Raw genomic sequence first — 27,707 nt, 5'->3', positions numbered from 1 at the left:
TGTGAAAATCCCTTAGTGGCCAAACTCCGGCGCTTGTTTGGGTACACAGGGAGAAGTCAGAATGTCCAATTCACCTAGCAAGCACGTCTTTCGGGACTTGTGGGGTGGGTGGATCCACAAACTAGGAGTGGGTCGAGAAGAGAGCTGGTGGAGCAGGAGTCTTCGAGGTGCGCCACAGGTTAAGATGATGGAGGACAAAGGGCCTGTTCTGTCCAACTAGTGGCCAACAGAGCAGTTGGTGGACTTTTTAAATGAGAAGTTGAGCCAACAAAGCAGGGAAGCCCTGGAGGACCGGGCTAAGGTGGTAGGGCCGCTCAAAGTAAAAACTGACAGAATGGAGCAGAGGATAAAAGCAAATTACTGTGGATGCTGGAATCTGAAACCAAAGAGAAAATGCTGGAAAATCTCAGCAGGTCTGGCAGCATCTGTAGGGAGAGAAAAGAGCTAACGTTTCGAGTCCAGAGAACAGAACCGGCCTTTTGTCCTCCATCATCTTAACCTGCTGAAATTTTCCAGCATTTTCTCTTTTGGTTTCAGATTCCAGCATCCAGTAATTTGCTTTTATCATCTTGAGGGGGGGGTCGGTCGATTGGTTCGCTCGGACGTGGAAGCCGTTCATTGAGTTCTTTAAGGAGGATTGAGGGGTCAGCAGAGGGGGGGGGGTTAAAGGGGTTAAAAGGAGAAGGCAGGATGGGAGGAGGGGGTAAGGCAGGTGGGGGAGTGGGTGTTGGTTATTCATTACGCTGTATAATTTCACTTCTGTTTTCATTCGTTCTGTTTGTGGTTTGTTTATGCAAATGCCTGAATAAAATATTTTTTAAAAACACAGTTTTTTAAATGTTTTAAATAGAAAGATAATGTGATGCTGGAAGTTATTTTCAGTATTTAGGAGAACCTTCCCAGAAATTCACTGCTTCAAAGTCTACTTATCGCCTGGTCAAGAAGCGTTACAAATTGTAAGATGCTTGACAGTTTGGGATCAAGCTCAGCATCTGTTTGCAGAGACTGAGCATTTCCAAACGTTCTGTTTTTAGTTCAGATTTCCAGCATATCTCAGGCATTTCCTTTGCTTTCAGAAGGAAGGAAGGTTGGATCACAATTTGTTTTTCAGATGATGTTATGATTCGGGGCAGTCCAACTTAGGAGGGAGGTTGGTCATGGGACGTTGGAATAGCATTGACTAACATTTTGTTCAAAGCAAAGGAGGTTTATTTGCATTTATAACAAAGACGGAAGAGTAGAACCAGAGGACATGACCTGTTCTTGGGGTAAATTTAAAACTATTTGGTGGAAACAATATTTCAGTGGTCAAACTATGGAAAAGATTCCCATGGGAGAAGGTGGAAGTAGTTAATATTGAATAATTGAAATGCAAATTGGATAAGACTTCTCATATACAGTTTGCCAAGAATTTGATGCACAACATGTAGTAAATGAGACAAAGATAACTTTGAGGTATGAATTTCAAAGCTCTCCACAATTGTGGGTCTTCCTTGCCTCATGTCTGGGATTGGTGTTGTCGAATTGACAGGGTTAGATTGGTATAGTTGGTCAACAACTCCATTATCACTATAACGACCAGGATGGTAGAGGGTGAACTAGCGTGAATGTTGGTCTTCCTCTGTCCAACAATTTGTGTGCAGAATGAAATTTGTGTTTGGTGAGTTCCCATTATTGTTACTTATTTAATATAAGTAATTGTCTTCTTGCTCTTATAGTGGGGAATCCATGTACTGGTGCAAAGCAGGATGCCAGGCACTGCTGATTGTTTTTAAATAAGTGTCTGCCATCCCACTTAACATTTAGAAGTCAGCTTGATGGACCACTTGACCGGCTCGGGGCCAATTGTGTGGGAGTGTGCAAACCCCGGCCAATGGGGAGTCTGCAAGGGGCACTGGTAGCAGAGGCCCCAGCAGTGTGGACCCAGAGCTGAAGTGACCAGACCTAATATATTGAGTTTTGTGTGTGTTACTTCTCTGCCTTTGCCTTTTATCAATGAATCCTTTGTTAACTACTGGAGACCTCCAATGTACGTCTCATAGAATTTACAGTGCAGAAGGAGGCCATTCGGCCCATCGAGTCTGCACCGGCTCTTGGCAAGAGCACCCCACCCAAGGTCCACACCTCCACCCTATCCCCATAACCCAGTAACCCCACCCAACAATTTTGGACACTATGGCCAATTTAGCATGGCCAATCCACCTAACCCGCACATCTTTGGACTGTGGGAGGAAACCGGAGCACCCGGAGGAAACCCACGCACACACGGGGAGGATGTGCAGACTCCGCACAGACAGTGACCCAAGCCGGAATCGAACCTGGGACCCTGGAGCTGTTAAGCATTTGTGCTATCCACAATGCTACCGTGCTGCCCAACACTGGCGATGAGGTAAAAGGGTCAACTGCACCCTGCAGTACTTCGTGAATTGAGGGGAGAGGGGGGTGCCCTATTTTATTCATCGGGATGAATTGACCTGCGCGGATGGCGTGATGTTATGGGAATCATGAGTAGTCATTCCGTCTCTAACCAAGGGACCTCTCTTACTGCATAGTGCACACCAACGGCAGAAAAGATGAAGATGTTGGAACGCAACTACATCTGGTGGCCAGGAATTGATAAAGTCATTGAAGAATTGTTACAACAATGCCACTCTTGTCAAGCAGCATTCCCTGCCTCCATCGCCACTCTCCACCCTTGGGAATGGCCAGGTCGCCCGTGGACCTGTGTTCATGTTGACTATACGGGCTCATTCATGGGTGTCTTGGTGGATGTTCACTCGAAGTGGCTGTCTGTATAGGAGATGGGGACTACAACTTTGGCAGCCACGGTGGATGCCTTGCACTGGGTTTTCGCTATTCATGGACATCCTGAGTCCATTGTGTCTGACAATTGCATCACTTTCACAGGTGATGACTTCCAGGTTTTCGTCCGAGCCAATGACTGATGACACACTAGGATGGCCCCGTACTACCCTGTGTCTCATGGTGTTGGCGAGAGAACTGTTCAGACCTTCAAGAAGACACAAACAATCTGAAAAACCGCTATGCCAACGATTGGCCAATTTTTTATTGTCGTACAATTCAACTTCACATATTGTCATGGGGGCCACACCTGCTGAGCTGCCCATGGGCCGTCACCTCAGAACCTCATGTTTCTGAATTTGGTGGGAAGAGTGGTGGCACGTCAGGCCTCCCAGAGAAGTCAATGGGCTGCACAGAGGGACGACAGGTCAATCCAGGTGGGAGACCTGGTTTTGTTTCGTGACTTCCCCATGGGCCCGTTTTGGCTAGCTGGACGAATTGTGTCTCAGTCAGGCCCTGTGTCATATGTCAGATTAGATGCAGGAAGGATGTTTTTCCTGGTTAGGTGGGTGGGAAGGGGAGGGGGGGGGGGGTCGAGAACCAAGGGACACAGTCTTAGAATAAGGAGCAGGCCATTTAGGACCGAGATGAGGAGGAATTTATTCACTCAGAGTGTGGTGAATCTTTGGAATTCTCTGCCCCACAAGACTGTGGAGGCTCAGTCATTATGTGCGTCCAAAGTAAAGATCAATAGATTTCTAGATACTGATGACATCAAGGGATATGGGTATAGTGTGAGAAGATGGTATTGAGGTAGGAGATCAACCATGAACAATGGAGGAGCAGACTCTCAAGGGGTCAAATGGCCTACTCCTCCTATGTTCCATCTGGTTCACTAATGTCCTTTAGGGAAGGAAATCTGCTGTGCCTACCTGGTCTGGCCTACATGTGACTCTGGACACAGGCAATGTGATTGATTTTTAACTACTTTTGAGGGCAAACCGGGATGGATAACAAATACTGGCCTTGCCAGCGACGCTCATATCCTATGAAAGAATTATAGGAGCCAAAGGGGAAAGAGGAATCATTTCCGAGGGTCTTCATATATGAGTTACCTTGAAATACTGAAAGCTGAAGGGTCCCCTTCTGTGGTTGTAGTAATAATACACAGCTACAGCCAAAGCAGCTATTATTAGAGCACTGACGAAGAAAATCCCTACCCCTACTTCAGTGTGAACAGCATAAGGTTTAACCTAGTAGAAAATAGACAGAAAGGGATTAGATTTTCATAGCGAGTCAGCAATAACAATAACTTGGTATTATACAACTCCTTAAAGTAGTAAACGTTTTCTCAGGTGCTTCACCGGAGCAGCATCAGATAAAATCTGACCCCAAATCTTATAAGGCGATATTATGACAGATGACTTAGCGATTGGTCAAAGAGGAAGATTTGTAGAGGAGGTACTTGAAGGGGGAGTGCGAGTGGAAAGGTTTAGGGAGGGGAAGGCTCAGGCAGCTAAAGGCACGGACCCCAATGATGATGCAATGAAAATGTTTTCCAAATTCTGTAAGTGACTAAAATGCTCAACCCTGTCAAACAGAGTATGAATCCCAGCACTGCCTGACACTGGAAGTTTTCAAATGGGGCAGGAATATGGAAGTGATGGGTAGGGAATGGGTGGTGTGTAATTCAGGGGAAATTAATACTCTTTGTGTAAGTGACTCCTTATCGTTTTAGATTTCCTGTTGCCTGAGTCGAGATCAGGGGTGTCTCGAGAGAGGGAGAGACAGGTGAAAGACCCATTCAACTGCAACTTAAAATAAATAAGCACCTGGCCTTTATTAGCCCCTCGGATATGAAGCATGAGACGATGGGCCGAATGTGCTTGGTATTCAAATTTAGGAATAATCGACCTAGAAGGCAAGAATTCCTTTCCAAATCATTAGGCTCATGTTATTCAAATACGTCAAGAAATCAGAAAACTTGAGTCATTAATGGCACTGCTTTCAGCCAATGAGTTGATGTTAGGATTAGTAGTTTAAAAATCAAAGTTTCTGAAATTATATGGGATTTGTATAAATCCCGATAAAAGCGGGATTATTTCTCATTACTCTGAAAATAAAAGTCCAATTCTCAGCAATGTTTGTCATTCGTATGCCAGCCTGGTCTTTTGATGCCTAAAATATTCATGACTGTCCTGTAACCTCATGCCCAAAACTACAGCAAAGTCTCCCAACAGGAGCAGGATTATTTCTCCAGCAAAATGGGTGCAGGATAGTGTAAATTATGCAAATCATCCCAGTCAGCAAGTGGGATCCTGAGATTCATAATTAGAGGAATTCAGCACAAAAAGGATGGAGACTTTGCTGAATCTTTATAAAACTCTGGTTAAGCCACAACCAGAGTAATGTACCCACATCTGGTAACCCCACTTTGAAAAGGATGTGGGGTCCTTTAGAGGGAGCAGAGGATATTTACCAGAATGGTTCCATGGATGGTGGATTTTAGCTACGAAGTGATGTTGGCGGAGCTGATGAGGTCATTCTCTTGGAGAAAAGGAGGTTATGGGGAGATTTGACAAAGGTATGCAAGATGATGACAGGTAGACAAAGAAAGCTGGTCTCAATAATTGACATTACAAAGACCAGGAGGCACAGGTTTAACATTTGGGACAAGGTATGCAAGAGGGGGTGAGAAGAGGAACCTTCTAACGCAGGAAGTGGTAATAACTTGAAATTTGCTGCCTACGAGGGTGATGGAAGTCGAGATGATCAATTATCTTAAAAGGAAAGAGGATGGGCACTTGAAGGAAATAAACTTCAGGGCTACAAGAAAGAATGGGGGATTGGGACTGACTGGATTGTTCTACGAAGAGATAACAGGGACTGGATGGGCTAAATGGCCCCCTTCTCTGCCTCTATGGGCAGAGATTTTCCGACAGCAGGGTTACTGTCCTGCCAATGGAGAGGTCGGGTGGGGAATACACCCCCACCGATCAGGGATGCCCCACAGTCATTTAATGTCCTGTGGGATGTTAATTGGCTGAGTATGGGCCTTCTCCGCTTCGATTGTGTGGAAGTCCTATCTGGGTAGCCAGTTGCTCTGCAGTCCCAGCTGTTCCACTGGGCGTGATGGCAAGACCTGGGACTACAGGTAGTTGCCAGAATGAAAGTCCCAGCACACAGGGAAGTCTGGGGTCTTGCAGAAAGGATGTGAGGGGAGGCCCAAGTGTTTGGGGTTTTTTGTGAGGGCCACGAAGAATCCAGCACAAGTTTTAAGGATACAAAGTAATAACATTTATTACAATAACATATATATATATATATATATAACAGTAGCAGTAACGTCCCTTGCTGCACACTCCTTCCTCTGGTTCCTGAACAGGCCAGCTTTATTTATACTAGGAGTTTACTAATGGTTTCTCCGCCCCCCTCATTGGGGAAGCTCATACTCCCACAGGATTGTGGGATTGTCATTAGTCCCCAGCCAATGGTAAGTAGGCAGGTTATAACATCCCTCCCCCCCACAAAGAATCCACCAAAGACCCTGGCGAAGGAGGGCGTCGGACTCGTTTGGCCGCAGGTCGGACACCATTTGCACGCAGCGCTGGATCAGGAGGCGTGTAACGAGATGGAGACCGGCGCTTCCGTGATGAACGGTGCAACGATTGTACATCCACGGCCCGTGGACCCGAGGATTCCCCCTCTGATGCATCCCGTGTCTCCATCTCGGAGTCAGAGTCTGCTGCCTCCGACATGTCAGCGTCTCTATCTCCATTCGGTTCCGTAACGACATGCGCAGGCTTCGAGTGAGGCACCAGTGGAAGATTGTGAGGACTACCTTCCCTTATCTCTGGTCTCTGCGGCTGTAGAAATGAGCTCCGGGGGCGGGGAATCTTTTGAGGGGATAGTCTTCTGGACCGAACGTGGTCTACATGTTTGCGCTGGAGACGACCCCGGGCTTGCACCTGGTAAGATATAGGGCCCGTTTGGCGAAAGATTACACCAGGAGCCCATTGGGCACCACCAGCAAAATTCCAAACGAACACTGGGTCACCGGGCGCAAACTGCCGAATCGGCCGATGCCGAGAAAATCCCTGTCCCTGCCGTTCTTGTGTGCGGCGTACTTTTGCGCCAATGTCTGGGAAAACCATACTAAGGCGGGTGCGAAGTCTCCGGCCCATTAGGAGTTCTGCGGGAGCTACCCCAGTCACTGCATGGGGGGTGGTCCTATACGTAAACACAAAGCGAGCCAGTCTCGTGTCCATTGATCCGGAAGACTGCTTCTTTAGGCCTCGTTTGAATGTCTGCACTGTGCGCTCTGCCGACCCATTTGAAGCCGGGTGGTAAGGGGCAGTGCGGATATGGCGGATGCCGTTCATCTTCGTGAACCTCGCAAACTCCTCACTCGTGAATGGAGTGCCGTTGTCGGTGACCAGCACCTCGGGGAGGCCATGCGTACTAAACGATAAACGCACCTTTTCAATTGTTGCGCAGGACGTTGTCCCCTGCGACTTATGCACCTCTAGCCATTTAGACTGGGCGTCAATTAGTAGAAGGAACATGGATCCTTGAAAAGGGCCTGCGAAATCTGCATGCAAGCGTGCCCAAGACCGCCCTGGCCATTCCCAGTGATGTAGGGGCGCGGCCGGCGAAAGCTTCTGATGCTCCTGGCAAATGGAGCAGTTTTGGGCCACCTTCTCAATGTCGGTGTCGAGGCCTAGCCACCAGACATAACTCCGGGCCAACATTTTCATTTTGGTCACACCTGGATGCCCATTGTGCAAGTCTCTTAGTATCAGCTCCTGGCCTTTTTCCGGGACAATCACACGCGTCCCCCACAAGAGGATGCTGTCTTCCACGCTGAATTCTGACAGCTTGGAGGAAAATGCCCGTAACTCGCCTGGGAGCTGTCTATGCTGCCCACCATACAGGACTATGTGCCGAACCTTTGATAGGTCTGGGTCCACTCACGGATCTGTGATGCCGTGACAGGCAAGGTGTCCATAAAATTTAGGGTTGCAACCACCTCACCGGTCGTGGGAGTCGACATGGGGCCGGTCGATAAAGGCAATCGGCTCAGTGCGTCAGCATTTGCTATCTGCGTACCTGGTTTGTGCTCCAGAGAATACTCGTATGCAGCAAGCAACAAAGCCCAGCGCTGGATCCGTGCAGAAGCAATGGGCGGTATTGGCTTATCCTCTCTGAAAAGTCCCAGCAGAGGTTTATGATCAGTCACGATAGTGAAATGGCGGCCATACACATACTGGTGGAAGCGTTTCACCGCAAAAACCACTGCCAGGCCCTCCTTCTCGATCTGCGCGTACCTTTTCTCCGCTGCAGTCAATGTGCGGGAGACGAAAGCTATCGGTCGCTCGGCCCCGTTCTCCATCTTGTGGGACAGGACGGCCCCAATACCATACGGGGATGCATCACGTGACGAGCAAAGGCTTTCCAGGATCATAGTGGGTTAGTAACCCAGACAACGACAATTGTTGCTTTACCCGCCGGAAAGCGGTTTCTTGCGGCTGACCCCAAACCCAGGTGTGATTTTTCTTTAGCAGAAGGTGCAAAGGGGCCAGCGTAGTTGCCAGATTGGGGAGGAACTTCCCGTAATAGTTTACGAGACCGAGAAAAGAACGAAGATGCGAAGTGTCAGTCGGGGCGGGGGCATGTTGAATTGCACGCACCTTCTCTGCGACGGGGTGCAAACCTTCGTGGTCCACCCGATAACCTAGGTAGACTACTTCCTTTGCCTGAAATACGCACTTTGTGTGACGTAAACGGACTCCAGCCTCCGAAAGGCGTCTAAGGACAGCCTCCAGATTTTCCAAATGTTCCTGCTCCGACGTCCCTGTAATCAAAACGTCATCTAAGTAGACAGCCACACGTGGTAAACCTCTCAAAATGCCCTCCATAACACGTTGAAAAATTGCGCAGGCAGAGGATACTCCAAAGGGCAACCGTGTATATTCATACAGGCCCCGGTATGTATTAATCGTTACATATGGTCGGGAGGCAGGGTCCAGCTCCAACTGCAGGTAGGCGTGACTCATATCTAATTTTGTGAACGAGAGTCCACCTGCAAGTTTCGCGTAGAGATCCTCTATGCGAGGCATTAGATATCGGTCGAGTCGGGAAACCGTATTCACTGTAAGTTTATAGTCGCCACACAAGCGAACTGTGGCATCTGGCTTCATTACAGGTACAATTTGTGCTGCCCAGTCAGCGAAACGGACGGGCCTGATAATACCCAAACTCTCCAAACGAGTGAGCTCCCCTTCTACCTTCTCGAGCAAGGCGTAAGGCACTGGGCGCGCCCGGAAATAGCGTGGCGTGGCTCCTGGTTCGACTTGGATATGGGCTACGGCCCCTTTTATTTTCCCCATACCAGGCTGGAATACATCTGGGTATCGTCCTAGCACCTCAGTCAACCCTTCAGAAACTGTTAGGAGGATATGCTGCCATTGCAACCGCAAATGGCGCAACCAGTCCTGACCCAACAGGCTGGGCCCATGGCCGCGCACCACGATAAGTGGGAAACGCCCCTCCTGGCGTCCATAAACAACAGGGGTCATTGTAGTTCCTGCAATGTCCAGTGGTTCCCCCGTGTAGGTGGCCAACTTGGCCTGTGAGTCGGTTAATGTAAGGGTCTGTATACCCTGCTTGATGCGGTCGAATAACCTCTGGGCGATCACGGAGACCGCTGCGCCAGTATCCAACTCCATCTCAAGCGGGTGGCCATTGACCCGTACTGTCACCTTAATGGGGGCCACATGGGGAGCTGCCACACAATGCAGCTGCAGGCAGTCATCCTCCGTCTCCACGTCCTCAGGAGTAGTCGCCGCAGGTTCATCCACATGGAAGGTACGGCCCTGGGCTGGTCCCAGTTACAGCCCCTGGGCTGGTCCCAGTTTCGGTCGGAACGACGGCGCCTCTGGTGCCCCCAGGACCGCCGTCCGCGACGGGGTCGGCGCCTACAAGTCTGACACGGACATGGCTCCTCATGCATTGGTTCTGGGGAAGGCTCCCTTCGGGGAGGAATGTCCGATGGCCACTGGCGTCGGCCTGGATGTTGCCTCGCCCAAGGTACCGCAGGAGTGCGGGGGGACGTTTTCGGACAGAAGCGGTTGCGCCCCAAGGCATGTTCCATTCCCTGTAGCTCCTGCACTCCTCGTTCTGCGCTCTCTCGGGACAATACTATTTGAATGGCCTGTTGAAAAGTCAATGTTGGCTCAGCTAACAACTTTCTCTGGGTGGCCGCATTGTTAATACCGCAAACCAAACGGTCGCGTAACGTTTCTGACAAGGTCTCACCATAGTCGCAGTACTCCGCAATCCTGCGTAGCCTGGATAGAAAATCGGCAAGGGATTCTCCAGGGGTCCTCTCAGTGGTATTAAACCGGTAACGCTGGACTATCGTGGACGGGGTTGGGTTAAAATGTTGCCCCACTATATTCACAAGTTCATCAAACGTTTTGGTGTCCGGCGCAGCTGGGTACGTAAGGCTCCTAATCACCCCAAACATATGCGGGCACCAGGCGGTGAGCAATATGACCACCTGGCGCTCGTTTTCGGTGATATTGTTTGCCCGGAAATAGTAACGCATCTGTTGTGTGTACTGATTCCAGCTTTCCAGCGCAGCATCAAAAACATCCAAACGTCCGTACAGAGGCATGGTATAATAGAAAACAACGTCCAACCTGTATCCAACAAAAATCCAGGGAGGTGGCTTCAGCAGTGTAGACTGCTATTCACTTTAACCTTCGTCGCCAGTTTTGTGAGGGCCACGAAGAATCCAGCACGAGTTTTAAGGATACAAAGTAATAACATTTATTTACAATAACATATATATATATATGTAACAGTAACTTCCCTTGCTGCAAACTCCTTCCTCTGGTTCCTGAACTGGCCAGCTTTATTTATACTAGGAGTTTACTAATGGTTTCTCCGCCCCCCCCTCATTGGGGAAGCTCATACTCCCACAGGATTGTGGGATTGTCCTCAGCCAATGGTAAGTAGGCAGGTTAAAACAGGGGTGATGGAATTGGGGGTCACTATTTGAAGGGCAGGTGGCGAGGGAGCACATAAGGTTTGGGGGGGGGGTGCCCAAACCTTGGGGTGGGTGCCGACTTCAAAAGGAGATAAGTAATGGGTGAGCATCTACACACTCTCTTCCCCCCCCCCCCCCCCCCCCCCCCCCCCACACACACACACACACACACACACACACACACACTTCCCATCCAAGGCCCAAATAAGATAACCTCTTATTTGGATGAATGAATATATTTTTAAAAATGAATTTCTAATTTTACATGAAATGCTTGTAAGGATGCAAGGTTACTAAATTGTGTGTAAGCTTACTGGTTCAGGAGGTGCTTGTAAAGGCTTGTCAATCGCATGAATGATGCCATTTGATGCAACTATGTCCCAGGCAACAATTGGTCGTTCATTCACCAGCTTTCCAATCTGCTGATCGAACTCTGGACTTGGAGGGAGGGTATTTTTTGTCACCGTTATGAGTAGGGTTTGGCCGATCTTGCTCAGGATGAGGGTTCCATTTTCCATTTTGTGATACAAGAAGCTAGTGTGATTAGAAAAGTGGTACTCAATGTCCCGTCCAGACAACGTCTGTGAATTAAAAAAAATACTTGTTAGTTTTCAGTCAACGTCATCTCTGTATCCCCTCTCACATGATTGATCAAATTTAATATGCGACAATGGTAATGCTAGTGTGTTAGTAATCTGGACCAATAATTAGTGAGTTCAAACCCATCTAAGGCCATGAGAGAATTTGAAATAGTTTTGAATAAAATCTGGTCATTAATACTGTTGTCAGTAAAACAGTGACTGCAAACACAGCTGGTTCCCTGTTGAGAAGAAAACTGCTGCCTAACTCTGTTTTTACTTATCTGTGACCCCTGTCCCATACCAGCATGGTTCACTCACAACTGCCCTTTAAAGTGGCAAAGCCAGCCACTCAGTTGTATCAGACCACTCATTGGGTATCTTGGGATCATCAATAAATGCAGGCCCTTCCAGCGATGCGCATGTCCAAAGAATAAATTATTTTAAAAAGTGGAAAAATATTCAACAAGAGCAGAAACTGAACAAATGGAAGTTTCTGGTCTATACTGTGTGTGCACAATAGAAAATCCATTCTTGGAGACGTGAACTGTTGGGTCACAGACAATGGATAGAAAATTATACCTTCTCATTGTTTCTCACCAGTGAATATTATTACTGTTCCCACCAGTCTGTTATGTCTTGTTGTTCCCAGAAGTAAGAAATAATCACACTACTCAGCATAGACATTGCATCTTGCACTGTGTATATTTACCTCACTACGTTGGTGGAACGATACATTATGTGCTTGGTACACAAAGTGAGGATGGTGGTGAGTGCAACAATAGACAATGATTCAAATTTCACCATCTGCTGTGTTGGGATTCGAACCCTGGCCCCCAGAGCATCACCCCTGGTCCCAGTGACAATCCCACCATGCCACTGCCTTCGCTTAGTGTATACATGCGCGAAAAAACAAAATAGTTGGTAAATAACATTTGAATAGTATAACAATATTACACATTCTATTCCTATTGATATCGAGCTAGTTTTTTTTCCAGTAACTTGAATCAAGTACGTGGAATTAAGAAAACTTAAAATGTGATTCAAGTAAATTGAATTCCATGCTCTGTACCAACAGGAATAAGCTTCTAATACTTCAAAAGATTAATTGGCTTCTCCTAATGTGGGACAGCCATTTTGGACGTGTGCAGTGCGGAGACATGAAATTCATTAGCATTCTCTCAATTGCAAATTGTGTTGATCAATGATAAACTAATGTGTTGCTGTGACTGTCAGCGATATTGTCAGCTTGCTTCATTTAGTAATACACTCATCAGCTGCCTCCACTCCCACGTCCCCATGAGATAGAATGGGTCATAGTGGGTATGTTATTGTAATAATAATCCAAACTGCATGAACAATCAGGAACCATGAGTTCAGTGCAGCTTATGAATGTGAATATGAAAATATGAAATCAATCTGGAATGCAAAGGTTGTCTGTGCAAAAACCCATTTGATTGTCTCTTCAGGCCAGAAAATCTTTTATCCTTAACCAGACTGCTTTAATGTGACTCCAGACCTACAGCAATGTGGTTAAATCTCAACGGCCCCCTGAACAGATTTAAAAAATATTAATTCAAGGGAGATAGGTGTCACTGGCTAGGCAAGCATTAACTGTTCACCCCTAGTTGTCCTCGTGGTGGTGAACGGCATTCTTGGAACGCTGCAGTCCATATGGTACACCCACAGTGTTCTTAGAGATGGAATTCCAGGATTTTGGTTCAGCGTAAGTGAAGGAATGGCGATATATTTCCAAGTCAGGTGAATGACTTGGATGGGTACTTCCAGGTAGATCCCATGCACCTGCTGTCCTTGTCCTTCTAGATGGTAGTGGTTGTGGGTTTCGAAGGAGTTCCCTGAGGAGTCTTGGCACGTTCGTGCAGTGCATCTTGTAGATGGTACACAGTGCTGTCACTGTTCGTTGGTGGTGGAGGGAGTGAATGTTTGTGGATGGTGTGCCAGTCAAGCGGGCTGCTTTATCCTGGATGGTATTGAGTTTCATGAGTGTTGCTGGAGCTGCAAGCCACTTATCCGTATTCAAAAAGCAGTTCCAACACCACCTTCCTGAGGACAAGTAGGGGTGGACAGTGAATGCTGACCATGACAGCAACACCCACATCCTGGGAATGAATTGAAAGAAAAGGTCAAGGGTTCATATCCCACTCTCAGATACTCCAGTGTGATAATGAATCCTGAAAGAATCACCAGTGCTGGTAGCAGCAGTGTCTAGCAAGATAAAATTGGTGGAACAGAGACCAAAGCTCTCTATACGTTGCATAGGTGCCCAGTCATACAGCAGTCCAGAATTCACTATGCTGTGGGCAAAGCAGATTGCGCACAAGGATTTGTCCCTTTAAGATGAGTGCACTTGTGGGTATGCATCAATCTTAAAGGGACTGCTCGGTGCAACAAATGGGTTGCGCAGACCGGAGGGAAGTTAGAGGGAACAATGCTACAAACCATTTTCCTTTTCCCGGTGAACAGAGATATCTAATAACTTTCACCTTGGCACAGCTAACCTGAATATATAATTATTTTGCATTCTTTCTTGAAGCTGGTATAACAGCAAATGCCCTGGGGTCTTTGTACTATGTGAAGCAGAATATATTGTTTGGACAAAGTAATGTTCTAACAAAAGAACAGGATGTATGTGGGAACAGAAGTCATTACTTGAAAAGCTTTGTCAACTTTTGACTTCAGAAACGGCTCTTGCTACCTGTAATGTTCCGACATGGACTTGATGGGCCGAATAACCTTCTTCAGTACCGTAATGACTCCCAGGCCAGGATTTTCTGGCTCTATCTGCCGGTGGTATCTGCTAGTGCTGCCAAAGTGAAGAGATTTTACTGGCCCGTAGCATCCAATGTGAGGGGCACCCACTATACCAGGGCTGGAAAATCCCTGCCTGTGACTCTAATGAATGCGTAATTAAATGCATCAAATGCAATAGAGGCTGCTGCAGCTAACAAAAGCAAAACATATAGTTGTGGTATGTTCTCTGTATGCCCCATACATCATACATTGAAGGAGGAATATTGGGGAAGGACAATTGGTTTTCTTCACCCTTCCACCTGGTTGACTGAGTTGCTCTATTGAGTTTAAAGGCATTGAGATGGATCGGAAACAAGCAATTCTATGGGCAAATAGTGTCACATGTTGGGCAGTTATGAGTTGCAGACTTCCATCCTCTATTATGGGGATCATGGGGAGTTCTTAGAGAAACAATGCAAATGGCTGCTTATGTTGTTCCTCCAGCGATTCTTCCCTATTTCCAATCAAAGTGTCTTAACCCATTGTATCTTCCCAATCGACACACTGTTCTGCCACTTGTTCAAGTATGTTTATTCTTGTATTCGGGGTGCCAGATTTGAATGAGCGAGTAAGCACAGCCTTCTTTAGTCCAAAATAAATGCAACACTTGTGGAATGCCATATCTGGCAACATTGAAATTGATGTCAATATAAATTAGCATTAATTATTGCTTCTTGGCCAATATAAGACCCATGAGTTCTAAATGTGGGTGTTTTTAACTGTAATTATAAAGCCGGAACCTTAGTTTTCAAATCAAATCTATATGAATCAGTCCCCGAGTGGTTAAAGAATGCAGATTCTTCTCAATCCTCAAATTGGCACATATCAATTCTTCATAGCTGGTTATAAAAACACTTTAAACACTTACCACATTTTCTTGTAAACCAGAATTCACCGGAACGAACAGTGTGCCTTTGACCGACAGATCAGTGAGAACTTCCACAAACCTTCTGCCGTTCAATGTGGTGTTCGAATAATTGAGAAGGTGCTAGAAATAAGAAAACTGTACTTCAGACACAACTTCCAACTTTCGTCATTACAACTTTAGAAATCCTATGTACAACCAAATCCATGTCTTCAACAATAGCCTAGAACTGCATTACAGTGGCCAATGGTTAACTTGCTTCAATTCCTTCCATTAACACAGATCACCAAGGAGAAGTAAATAATATACATTTCATAATATGCTTCGATAATGTGCAGTGCTGGTATGTATTTTGCTTTTTAATGATGATCAAAAGGTGAATGCACATAATTTAGACAAAGGATTCTACAGCTGTATACTTGGTATCCACACTATTTCATGCTCTCACAGTGGGATCTCTTGTGTTTGGTAAATGTCAGGTCGTTCAGCCCACCTTGTCTGTGCTGGCCCTATGCAATAGTTTTCCAATCATTCCCATTGTTCTTGTCCCAAGTCCAAAACAAAAGAATTCCAGAGGGGAATGAAGAAATGGTAGGATAGGCTGATTGAGTTAGATGAAGTGGGATGCTCGTGTGGAGCATTAGCATCTGCACGTTGTGAGTAAGCATGATGGAAAGCACCATTGGGTCTCAATGAGCCCAAATTGTATCAATAAAGATTTTCATATGACTTAGAACAGAGTGGGTATGGGAATTGTGTTTGGCCCAGTTTCTATGCTGCAAGTGCTATCTTATTATACACAAAGCATGCAACACAGCTACTCACCGTGAGGAAAGAGGAAAACTTGTCGATGGTTGTTAGAACTTGCAGCAGGTTCCCATTGCATGAATAGCCATTTCCCACATAACCTTTCCTACACACGCACTTTACATCTGTGTGCAAAAAGATGAGCAACACCTGAGATTTAATCACTGACACAAAAGGCTTGCAGAGGAGGTAGAAGAAACACCTTTCTCACCTTTCATTCGGTAGCAGAAAGTATCCCAGGTTTCGCTATCATTGACTCGGGGGCCATAGTCTACTATTCCCACATGTCCAGAGCCACAGTTTGGATTGGAGTAGCTGGTTGGGTAGGACACTCTCTGGCTGTCCAACCAACCAGCCGCACATAAATGGTAGCCCACCTGGAAGCAGAAATGGACAGCTTTAGTCACAATTGCTGACAAAATGTAATTAACGTAATGCTACTGTCGGAATAACATTACATTAGATTTATTGTCACGTGTACTGAGGTACAGTGAAAGGTATTGTTCTGCGTAAGTCCAGGAAGGTCGTTCCATACATGAAAAAATATGGGACATACATAAATATACAAGGTAAATACATCGACATAGACATTGGGTGAAGCATACGGAGTGTAGGGCTACAACACCAGAGAAGATGCGTAGGGAGATCAGTTAAGCCCATAAGAGGGCCATTCAGGAGTCTGGTAACAGTGGGGGAAAAGCTGTTTTTGATTCTGTCAGTGCGTGTTCTCAGATCTTTGTACCTTCTGCCCAATGGAAGAGGTTGGGAGAGAGGATAACCCTGGTGGGAGGATCTTTGATTATGCTGCCTCGGCAGTGGGAGGTGTAGACAGAATATTACCACAAGGAGTAATTGAGAGAAACAACATAGATAAATTTCAGGGGAAGTATGCGTAAAAGGAATAGAAGGACATACCGCTGGGGATTGATGAAGATGGGGTGGACAGAAGCCACCACCATGGACCAGTTGGGCCAAATGGCCTGTTTCTATTCTATATATCCTATGCAATTGTATGTTATTCGAAGTAATTTTATTCTATTCTAGTGGAGGTCAGTTAGGTCACTTGACTAGAGTGTGGTGCAGAAGAACACCAAAGTTCATGTCTTCTTATCTTGCCCCATACTTGATGTGGAATGATGTCCCTCAAGCTACCCCTTCACAAGCTACCTCTTTTGGAGAGGTGTCTGTGGTCCTTCATGGATCATAGCTAATCACCCAGCTATGTTACTCGATTTGTCAGCTTTAAAGACACATGTAAAGACGAAACAGACCTGCTGAGCATAGGCAAGCTGATTGTACGTGGCTAATACTGCTCCCTCTCCTTTGCATTGTTGCTGCGCTTCGGAATAGGTGAATTTGTACTGTCCCTTCTTCGATCGTAGATGGAACACCCCCACTGTTTTGTCTGAAGAGAAAAGTAAAAGTTCATCAAGTGTTAGGGAGAAACTGGCCAGGGTTCTCCATTTGGGAAACTGTGGGCTGGTATCTCCAGTCTCCGGCGATAAAACCGCGTTCGGCCGGAAGATCCACGTTGGAGCCGAAATCGGGGGGAGGCGCTGCTTTTGCAATGCTCCGCCCCCTCCAAAACAGTGTATTCTTGCAGGCCGTATGGACGGCCTCAGGTCGTTACCGGAGGCACCCCCCCCCCCCGATGCTTCGCCCCCGATGGGCCGAGTTACTGACGGCGTGGGTCTCTCAAGCTATTTTTTGTTGGGCTGAGTCCAGCGCCGCCCAGTCGGGGGAGAGCCGATCCGCGGGCCCGGGGGCTTTGGCAGGGGCTGGAGGAACAGGTAGGGGGTGGTCCGGGGGTGGCGAGCCTGGCCATAGGGTAGCATTATTTGGCAGGCCGGGTCAACGTGTGGCCGGCACCATGTTGCATGGCGCGGCCACTACAGGCCATCACCATGTGCAGGCGCGGCCACGGACCAGGCAATTCTCCAGCCATATCGGCAGCTGGTGCTGGGTGCTCTACGCTGTGTGCCTGCTAGCCCCCCCCACCAGACAGCGATCGGTGACCGTTTTTTCAGCCGTAAAAGGCCACTGCTCCCACGCTGGCATCAGCGCTTAGTCTCAGAATCGGAGAATCCAGCCCTGTGTCCTCCTTCCAGAGCTGACTTGCACCTGATTTGCGCTCCCGCTTTCCAATCATCTCCTGTTACAGTTGAGTGACTTTGAAGTGGTCAGCTGTGAAACCAGCAGAACTTATTCTGTTTGAAATGGTCCAGGAGCTGTCAATCAAAGCTTGCGGCAGAATGTATCGGCTGGTCATGTAGGCGCGATATTCCGGAACCACCAATGGCGCATGGGTTTACTGGCGGTGAGGGATGCAGTCAATGGGAAATCCCATTGACAACGGTGGGACCAGAAAGTCCCGCTGGGCGGCCACCTCAGCTGCCGAAAAACACGCGGCGGGTTGGTCGGCAAATCCTGCCCTTGATGTTTATAAACATTGCATTCGTTTCACAGCTGACTACTTTAAAGTGACTCAACCTTGAAGGGAGATTAATGGAACAATGCTGACAGCTGGGGAGTGAGTAGAAGCTGTCAATCACAGCCTAGTAAAATCATTATTTGAGACATGAAGGAATGGCTTGCAGATCTAAGATTTGAGGGGGTTTAAACCCAGCTGACTGATTTTCTCTTTCCAGGAATAGACAGGTGCTGCTTTCTCTGTCAGAGTCAGTAGGTGTATTGCCCAGGTGAGTGTCAAAGCAGTAATTGTTTTCACTGCCTCTGCCTGGACTGCTGCCTAGCTGTCAGAAATGGGTCTCTCTCTTCTGGGTGGGCTTGCAGACAGGGAATTCTATTCTGGGGGTTGGGGGGGGGGGGGAACTTCCAGACAGTGGTTTCTCTTCTGGGAGGAGTCTGTGAGGCAGTGAGTCTCTTCATTTAGGGGGTCTGTGGGGATTGCCTTGTTTAGTGGGCTCTCTGTGGAGTCCTCTTTATTTAGGGGTCTGTGTGGGGGGTTTATTTGTTTAGAGGTTCTGGAGTGGATATTTTGAATTAGGGGGCATGTTGGGGCGGGGGGGGGGGGGTGGCTGGTGGGGGTGGGGTGGGCAGGTCCTGTATTGTGGGGGGTGGGTGAAGAGTGACCCTCCGATGAACTTTGCGGGTGCCTTAAAGAGTTACCCCCTTGGACCACTGCTAGGCCCCAGCATCAAATACATGCTTGTCAGAACCAACACCAATTCACGCCCACATGGTTCTCGGCCCAAAGGATCAGAGAATCACATGGGCGGAGAATATGATGCCCAGCCCGGTAATTGGATGCAAATGGGTCCTCCATCACTTACTCCCTGCACTAAGACCCCAGCACTTACCTGGGCTCCTTGGCGCGCTTGGACTATCTGTAGTTCTGGCAGTGGCTATCGCTCCTGGATGGCGTCACAGAACTACAGAGCTGCTCATCATCCGATTGGCAGCTCTCTAAGGCAGGGTATCCTACTGAGGTAAAGTTCTCAACTTGAAGCAATTGGTGCTGCTCGAGGCGTTAAACTGTTGCAGGGCAGCCATTGGGATCATGGACGGGCTCCCCTGAGATTTTGGCTGGGGGCAAGAGGGTTGGGGGGGGCGAGGGGTTTGCCTGGGTCCATGGTGTCCTGTAAGATACAGCTGACCATTTAGAAATACATTGTGGGGTAATTCCCAAGACATGATCTGCACATGTCAAAATGTCTCTGTTTTCAATATTTTTGAAGGCATCTGGATGAATCCAGTCAGGTCAAAATGTCAAAGGATGAGGTTATAAACTCAGTGTAACAGAAAAAAATGTCCATAATTCTAATGGTAATTCTTATTACGCAACAAAAATGCACCCCTTAAAACAAGAATAATATTTACCCTCAAAATGTAGATCAACACAGTTGGCATCTGCGTGACACTTTCCGTTGTCTTGCAGACATCGATTAACGAGCAGCTCTTTCACAGTGCAATTAGTTCCATCCCCAATATAATTATCTTTGCATGTACACTTTCGTTTATTCTGTTGCAAAACGATTCTAGGTTAGTCAATGATTAATCACAGTGGTATTGTATGACCTGCTTCAATTGGAGACACACTTAGCATACATCAACAGAAAGCACTCATTTACAAGAATGATACCAGGATGGAGAGACTGCAATCAAGAAAGACTGAACAGGCTGACTTCACAGGGTTGAAAAGAAAAAGCATTTAATGTGGATTTGCCACCATCACCCACATCCCGAGACAAATCTCTTGGGTGAGGTTGATTATGTATTGTATCTTGTTGGTGACAAAAAGATCACATTTTCCTTTGATTCATTCCTGGGATATGGGTGTTACTGGCCAGGGCATCATTTGATGATGGTGAGCCGCCTTCTTGACCCACTGCTGTTTGTGTGGTGAAGGTAGTCCCACAGTGCTGCTCGAATTTCATAGACTTTACTGTGCAGAAGGAGGCCATTCGGCCCATCGAGCCTGCACCAGCTCTTGGGAAGAGCACCCTACCCAAGCCCACACCTTCACCCTATCCCCATATTAATCCAGCAGAGGGCAGTAGAGCAGAGCTGCTGACTGGCTGTTGCGGGGAAAATTTGCATCAGTGCATTGCGGTCACTGCATCCAGAACGTGTAACTGAGCAAGCCACCCTACGTTTTCAAGTGAAGGCAAGCATCCAGCAGAGGGCAGAAGAGCGGAGCTGCTGATTGGCTGTTGCGGGGAAAGTTTGCATCAGTGCATTGCGGACACCGTATCTTGAAGGTGGTTTGTGGAGGAGCTGTTGTCAAGTGACAGTTAAACCCCAAACACTTCTTCAGTGTTTCCCTCCCTACCTCCTCCTCTAACCAAAAAAAAAACACACACACACACACAATCACTGTAAAGATCCCAGCCGAGTAAAGATAAAGAGGGAGACTCGAGGGCAGGTAGAAGTAGAAAGAAGTTGAACCATGACGTCACAGCCTGCAGGTAAGTGATTGGCTGGTGACTGGTAAGTAGTTTTTCTTTTCCCTGAGGTGTTATCGTGCGGGTCGCAGTGGTTGCTGAGTGAGTGCTTGCTGAGAAGGGGAGAATTTTTTTTTTCAACTTACTGTTGGGTGTTTCCAGCTGAATCCGGTCGGAGTGAGGACAGAGTGACTGCTGGGTAAGTAGTAAAGATTTAAATTGTTTGCGCAGGCCCATAACAGCTGATTGCTGTCTTTGTGTGGGGCGCAGTGGTTGCTGGTTAAGTGTTTTATTTTTACCTGTATTTAAGTTGGGCAGTTCCTAAACCCTAGACACTCCACTTGTAGTGTCCCCCACCCTTCCACCTCCTTTAACCTAAGGGGTAGAGTGAATAACATGTAAGCTCTTTCTTTCTTTTTCTTGTTTTATCCAGAGGGGATGGCAGGGAAGGCAGTGCAATGTTCCTCCTGCAGAATGTTTGAGGTGAGGGACGCCGTCAGTGTCCCTGCTGATTTCACCTGTGGGAGGTGCACCCATCTCCAGCTCCTCAGAAACCGCGTTAGGGAACTGGAGCTGGAGCTGGAGGAACTTCGATCATTCGGGAGGCAGAGGTGGTCATAGATAGTAGCTTCAGGGATGTAGTTACTCCGAAGAATCAAGGTAGATGGGTGACGGTGAGAGGGGCTGGGAGGAAGCAGTCAGTGCAGGGATCCTCTGTGGTCATTCCCCTCAGTAACAAATATACCATTTTGGATACTGTTGAGGGGGACGACCTACCAGGGGTAAGCCACGGTGACCGGATCTCCAGCACTGAGTCCGTCCCTGTGGCTCAGAAGGGAAACGGGGAGAGCAGGAGAGCAATAGTTATTGGGGACTTGATAGTTAGAGGGACAGGTAGACGGTTCTGTGGCAGCGAAAGAGACTCATGGATGGTATGTTGCCTCCTGGGTGCCAGGGTCCGTGACGTCTCGGACCGTGTTTTCAGAATTCTTAAGGGGGAGGTGGAACAGTCACAAGTCGTGGTACACATCAGTACCAACGACAAAGAGAAGGGACGGGGATTTAAAACAGGAATTTAGGGAGCTAGGGTGGAAGCTGAGAGCCAGGACAAACCATGTTGTCATCTCTGCTTTGTTGCCGGTGCCACGTGCTAGCGAGTTGAGGAACAGGAAGAGAGTGCAGATAAACACGTGGCTGCAGGGATGGTGCAGGAGGGAGGGTTTCAGGTACATGGATAATTGGAGCACATTCTGCGGAAGGTGGGACCTGTACAGACAGGACGGTTTGCACCTGAACCAGAGGGCCACCAATATCCTGGGAGGGAAATTTGCTCCGGCTCTTCGGGGGGGTTTAAACTAATTTGCCAGGTGGCTGGGAAAACGAGCTGTAGTCCAGAAGCCAGTGTTGAGAGTAGTGAGGTACTGAGGAGGGTATCAAGGTCGCAAGAGTGTACCGGAAGACAGAAAGATGGGTTGAAGTGTGTCTTCAAGGAGTGATGCAAGGAGCATCCGGAATAAGGTAGGAGAACTTGGAGCGTGGATTGGTACTTGGGACTACGATGTTGTGGCCATTACGGAGACATGGTTAGAACAGGGACAAGAATGGTTGTTGGAAGTTCCGGGGTATAGATGTTTCACTAAGTGTAGGGAAGGTGGTAAAAGAGGTGGAGGAGTAGCATTGTTAATCAAGGATAGTTTAACGGCTGCAGAAAGGCAGTTCGAAGGGGATCTGCCTACTGAGGTAATATGGGCCGAAGTTAGAAATAAGAAAGGAGCGGTCACATTGTTAGGAGTTTTCTATAGGCCCCCAGATAGTAATAGAGATGTGGAGGAAGAAATTTCCTGACACAATATGTAGATAGGCCGACAAGAGGAGGGGCCACATTGGATTTGGTACTGGGTAATGAACCGGGCCAAGTGTTAGATTTGTTTGTGGGAGAGCACTTTGGAGATAGTGACCACAATTCAGTGTCTTTCACTATTGCAATGGAGAGGAATAGGGCCATACGACAGGGCAAGGTTTATAATTGGGAGAGGGGTAATTATGATGTGATTAGGCAAGAATTAGGGAGCATAAGATGGGAACAGAAACTGTCAGGGAAAGGCACAAATTAAAAGTGGAGCTTGTCCAAGGAACAAATACTGCGTGTCCTTGATAGGTACGTCCCTATCAGGCAGGAAGGAGATGGCCGTGTGAGGGAACCATGATTCACAAAAGAGGTTGAATGTCTTGTCAAGAGGAAAAAGGAAGCGTATGTAAGGATGAGAAAACAAGCTTCAGTTGGGTCGCTTGAGGGTTACAAGGTAGCAAGGAATGAACTAAAAAAAAAAGGGCTTCGGAGAGCTAGGAGGGGGCATGAGAAGTTCTTGGCGGTCGGATCAAGGAAAACCCCAAGGCTTTTTACTCTTATGTGAGAAATAAAAGAATGACCAGGGTGAGGGTAGGGCCGGTCAAGGACAGTAGTGGCAACTTGTGCATGGAGTCAGAAGAAATAGGAGAGGCGTTGAATGAATACTTTTCTTCAGTGTTCACAAAGGAGAGGGGCCATGTTTTTGAGGATGAGTGTGATACAGGCGGATAGGCTGGAGGAGGTAGATGTTCTGAGGAAGGATGTATTAGCAATTTTGGAAAACCTGAGGGTCGACAAGTCCCCTGGGCCAGATAGGACATATCCAAGGATTCTTTGGGAGGCTAGGGATGGGATTGTAGAGCCTTTGGCTTTGATCTTTGGGTCTTCACTGTCCACGGGGATATTGCCAGAGGACTGGAGAGTGGTGAATGTTGTTCCTCTGTTCAAGAAAGGGAATAGGAATGACCCTGGTAATTCTAGGCCAGTTAGTCTTACTTTGGTGGTCGGTAAGTTAATGGAAAAGGTCCTGAAGGATAGGATTTATGAACATTTGGAAAGATGCAGCTTAATCCGGGTTAGTCAACACGGATTCATGAAGGGTAAGTCTTGCCTCACAAATTTGATTGAATTCTTTGAGGAGGTAACTAAGTGTGTAGATGAAGGTAGAGCAGTTAATGTCGTATACATGGATTTTAGTAAGGCGTTTGATAAGGTTCCCCATGGTTGGCTCATGAAGAAAGTAAGGAGGTGTGGGATAGAGGGAAATTTGGCCAATTGGATAAGTAACTGGCTATCACATAGAAGACAGAGGGTGGTGGTGGATGAAAAAGGGGGGGGGGGGGGGGGAGTTTCCTTGGTTTTGATCTGGGTACATGAAGGAACAGGAACCACATGTCCAAGTTGGAATGGTTTATGACTTGGGGAAGAACTAGATGGTATTTCCATGCACCTACTGCCTTTTCTTTCCCCCTTCTGCTAGGGGGATATAGCAGCATAGTGGTAATGCCACTGGACTAATAATGCAGAGGCCCAGGCTATTGCTCTAGTGTATGTGTGTGTGTTGTGGGGGGGGGGGGGGGGGGGGGGGTGGAGGAACAACATGGGTTCAAATGTGATCATGATGATAGTGGAATTTAAAATCAATCAATTAATAAATCTGGAATTTAAAGCTAGTCTCAGTAATGGTGACCATGAAACATGTCATAAAACCCCACCTTGTTCACTAATGACTAATGTCATTTAGGGAAAGAAATCTGCCATCCTTACCGGTCTGGCCTATATGTTACTCCAGCCCGACAACAATGTGGTTGACTCTTAACTGCCCCCTGAAATAGTCTAGCAAGCTACTCAGTTCAAGGGTAATTAGAGATGGGCAATAAATGCTGACCTTGCCAGTGATACTCACGTCCCATGAAAAGAATAAAGAAAAAAAGGTGGTAAGGTCGCGGTGGTAAGGTTGAGGAAAGACGCCTTGATGAGTTGTATGTCTATGACAGCCTCCATGATACCTTTCCATGCCTGAGCTAGATTCACCATTGCATATAGGGTTCGGAAGATCCGTGACCAACTATAGCCCTGAAGCAAGCATCACTCCCTTTCCGCCTGTCATAACGTATGACCATATGTGCATTTCATATTTACGCTATGGCAGTTAAACATTATTAGTGAATAATACCAAGGTAGAGTTTTACTTACTGCCCCTATCACTGTGCAGATGGCATGCTCATGACAGTCCCCATTGTACCCATCCGCACATGGGTCAATTGGATCACATGTGTAGCCGTCTCCGGAATATTCCTTTTCACAGCTGCAGTTGACACTTACATTTTGTTGAGAGCACTTGGCAAATTCTGAACAGCCGCCATTATTCTGCGCACACTGATCAACAACTGCATCACAACACGAGAAATAGAATCAATCAAAGTGCGACAGCGGCCATTTTATATACACCATTGATAGTTACTTCACTGACCATCCAGTACCATGTTCCCCTGACAAGCTGATCAAACGATATTTGCAGCACAGCACTATTAAACAACAGCATGGTCGTGTCACAGAGAATTGAATAGTACTGCTGACTGGAGAACAGCTCCTCTTGTCCTGAATGGAAGGGCACATGCTCCAAATCTGAGTCAAGTATCCACACAGGCCAGTGTTTTACACCCGTACCCTCCCTTGGAGCGGCATGTGTGTTGGGGCGGTGGGGGGTTGCAAAATTAGGCATCATGCCAGTGGTTTGCGACCACCTACTCGCTTCCGTTTGCCCCTGTTGCTATGTTACCAGCGGCAGGGATGTGGGGAAGGCCCACCCACTCTTGTACCAATTGAGGTCCTTAAATTCTTCTGGAACATTATCACCAGTGCAGGAGGCTGATGGAGGCCCACCCACCTGGCCCCCCACCCCATGTGAAATCTGGTGGCTGGGTAAGGGGTGTGCCACCTTATCCAGCATCATGTGCCCATTGTAGGTCCTGTAAAGTATTCCACCCCCATGACTCCCATCCACCCACCCTCCACCCCATCCCATATTATCCAAGCCAGCCCCATGTCACCTAACAGGAGCTTGCCAGCCTGGTCCTAGTGCAAGCCCAGACTCATCTTTGTCTGCGTTCTGCCATCGCTCAACTCCCTCAGCGAGCTGTCTGCAGTCCCAATGGTGGTCGCCAGCCCTCATGGCACTGCTTAGACCAGAGAGCCACCGGTCATTGGATTGGCCAGCAGCCCTTGGAGGTGGGACTACCTCTCCAAAAGGACTAGAAGGCTGGTCCACAAACTGATTAAATAAACAGACCCGCGGACAAGCCAGCCAATCAGAGGTGGGTGGGGCAGGAAGCCCGCCCCAGTGCAAAATTCAGCCCAAAGAGTTGGTGACGGAAGTCAAGGATTCGGCAATTAATGACCACATCTCTTGAACAAGTTGAAGAAAAGGTTACACTGGGCTGGGAATTTTAGAAGTCGTGGGAAAATCAAAGTAATCAAACGAGGGAAAAACAGCAGATTTTGCAAAATGTAATTGTGTTTTAAATAAGCACATCTCTCATGGTCGGCAGTCATAGACCAGTGGAGCCGAAAGAATGACTCTGCTATTAGAACTGGCCTTCTGCGACTTCCGGTGACGGCGGGCGGGGGCGGCCGCACAATGGAGAGCCCCCGCTCGGGAACGGCAATTTCGGGGCTTTAAGCCCAGTCCCAGGGTCCACGGAGGCGGCAGAAGCAGGGAGAAGGCATGGAGGAGGCACTGAGAAGACCCAGGAGGGAAAAAAAACCCAAAGAAAAATGTCGAGGGTGAGCAAAAAAACGGCCGAAAACAAACCAGCTGGAGGTCCGTTGGGGAGTGGAAAGGTCACCGCGGGGGTCACCAGGAAAAATGGAGGCTGGAGCACCAGGGAAGGCCGCACTGCTTACGGCTGAAGAAATAACCAAGGTGATGGCTGCGGAATTTGAAAAGCAGTTGGCGCAGATTGAGAAATGCATGGGGACGGTGAGAAAGGAGATGAGGGAGGTTTTGAGTGTGCAGGTGGAGGAGGCGGTTTCCCCGGTGAGGACGGAGGTGGCGAGCGCAGTGGCGGAGGTGCGAGAGCAAGGGGAGGCGCTGAAGGAAGTGGAGGAGGCGTTATTGCAGCACGGTGATCAACTTGCCTCGATGGGGAAAGAGATGCGGAAGGTGATGGATACTAACAAGGATCTGCAAGGAAAGATGGAAGACCTGGAAAATAGATTCAGGCGACAGAACTTGAGGATTGTGGGGCTGCCCGAAGGAGTTGAAGGACCGAAGCCGACTGAGTATTTTGCCGCGATGCTGGCAAAACTATTGGGGGAGGGGGAGGACCCCATCCGATATGAACTGGATCGGGCTCATCGGTCGTGGAGGCCTGTACCAAAGGCAAGTGAGCCGCCAAGGGCAGTGACTCTGTGCTTCCGTAGGTACAGTGTGAAGGAGAAGGTCCTGAGCTGGGCCAAGCAGAAGCGGGTGGTGCAGTGGGCTGGAGCTGGTATACGTGTATACCAGGACTTTACAGTGGAGCTGGCAAGGAGGCGGGCTGCCTTCAACCGGGTGAAGAGGGCACTGTACATTAGCAAGGTGCGGTGCGGCATTGTATATCCAGCGAAGCTGAGGGTGACTTACAAGCTCAGGGACTTTTCTTTTGGAACGGCGGAAGCAGCGGAGGAGTTTGCGAAAGCAGAAGGACTGTGGCAGAACTGACAAATTGAGGAATGGCCATGTGCCGATGTAACCTCATGACTGTATTTTTTTCTTTTTTGTATCACTGCGTGCGGGTGTAGAGATTAAGGGAGCCAAGGTGGTATATATTTGGACAAGGGCAGGGGCGGGACTTCACTCGAAATGAGAGTTCTTTGGGGTGTTGGTTGATAGGCGGGGTTTGTGAGCTAAAAGGAGATCTTTGGGCTTTCCTGGGGCCGGGCAAGTGGGAAAGGGACCCGGGCGGGGGCCTCCACACTGGCCGGTTTAAGCCGGCCAGTGAACGGGAGTGAGGTGGGGGGAGGGGCTGCGGCCATCGGAGCCTGGCAGAACAGG

The 27,707-nt window shown here is 47.9% G+C and overlaps 1 protein-coding gene across 1 annotated transcript in view; it reads right to left on the bottom strand.

The window, feature by feature from the left end:
• The window catches only part of LOC140396386 (stabilin-2-like), a 246,525-nt gene that overhangs the window by 6,397 nt on the left and 212,421 nt on the right, over positions 1 to 27,707 (bottom strand). Inside the window, exons 59-66 of the mRNA XM_072484967.1 lie at positions 24,866 to 25,059; positions 19,757 to 19,898; positions 17,188 to 17,321; positions 16,128 to 16,293; positions 15,935 to 16,041; positions 15,113 to 15,232; positions 11,170 to 11,436; positions 3,918 to 4,055 (exon numbers count right to left, since the gene is read on the bottom strand). Of these exons, the coding sequence (XP_072341068.1) occupies positions 3,918 to 4,055; positions 11,170 to 11,436; positions 15,113 to 15,232; positions 15,935 to 16,041; positions 16,128 to 16,293; positions 17,188 to 17,321; positions 19,757 to 19,898; positions 24,866 to 25,059 (1,268 nt within the window). The remainder of the gene's footprint in view (positions 1 to 3,917; positions 4,056 to 11,169; positions 11,437 to 15,112; positions 15,233 to 15,934; positions 16,042 to 16,127; positions 16,294 to 17,187; positions 17,322 to 19,756; positions 19,899 to 24,865; positions 25,060 to 27,707) is intronic.

Source organism: Scyliorhinus torazame, chromosome 19, assembly GCF_047496885.1.
Source record: "Scyliorhinus torazame isolate Kashiwa2021f chromosome 19, sScyTor2.1, whole genome shotgun sequence".
NCBI classification, from domain to species: domain Eukaryota; kingdom Metazoa; phylum Chordata; class Chondrichthyes; order Carcharhiniformes; family Scyliorhinidae; genus Scyliorhinus; species Scyliorhinus torazame.
Note: the sequence above shows the minus strand (reverse complement) of the source record. Positions and strands in the feature narration are given on the sequence as shown.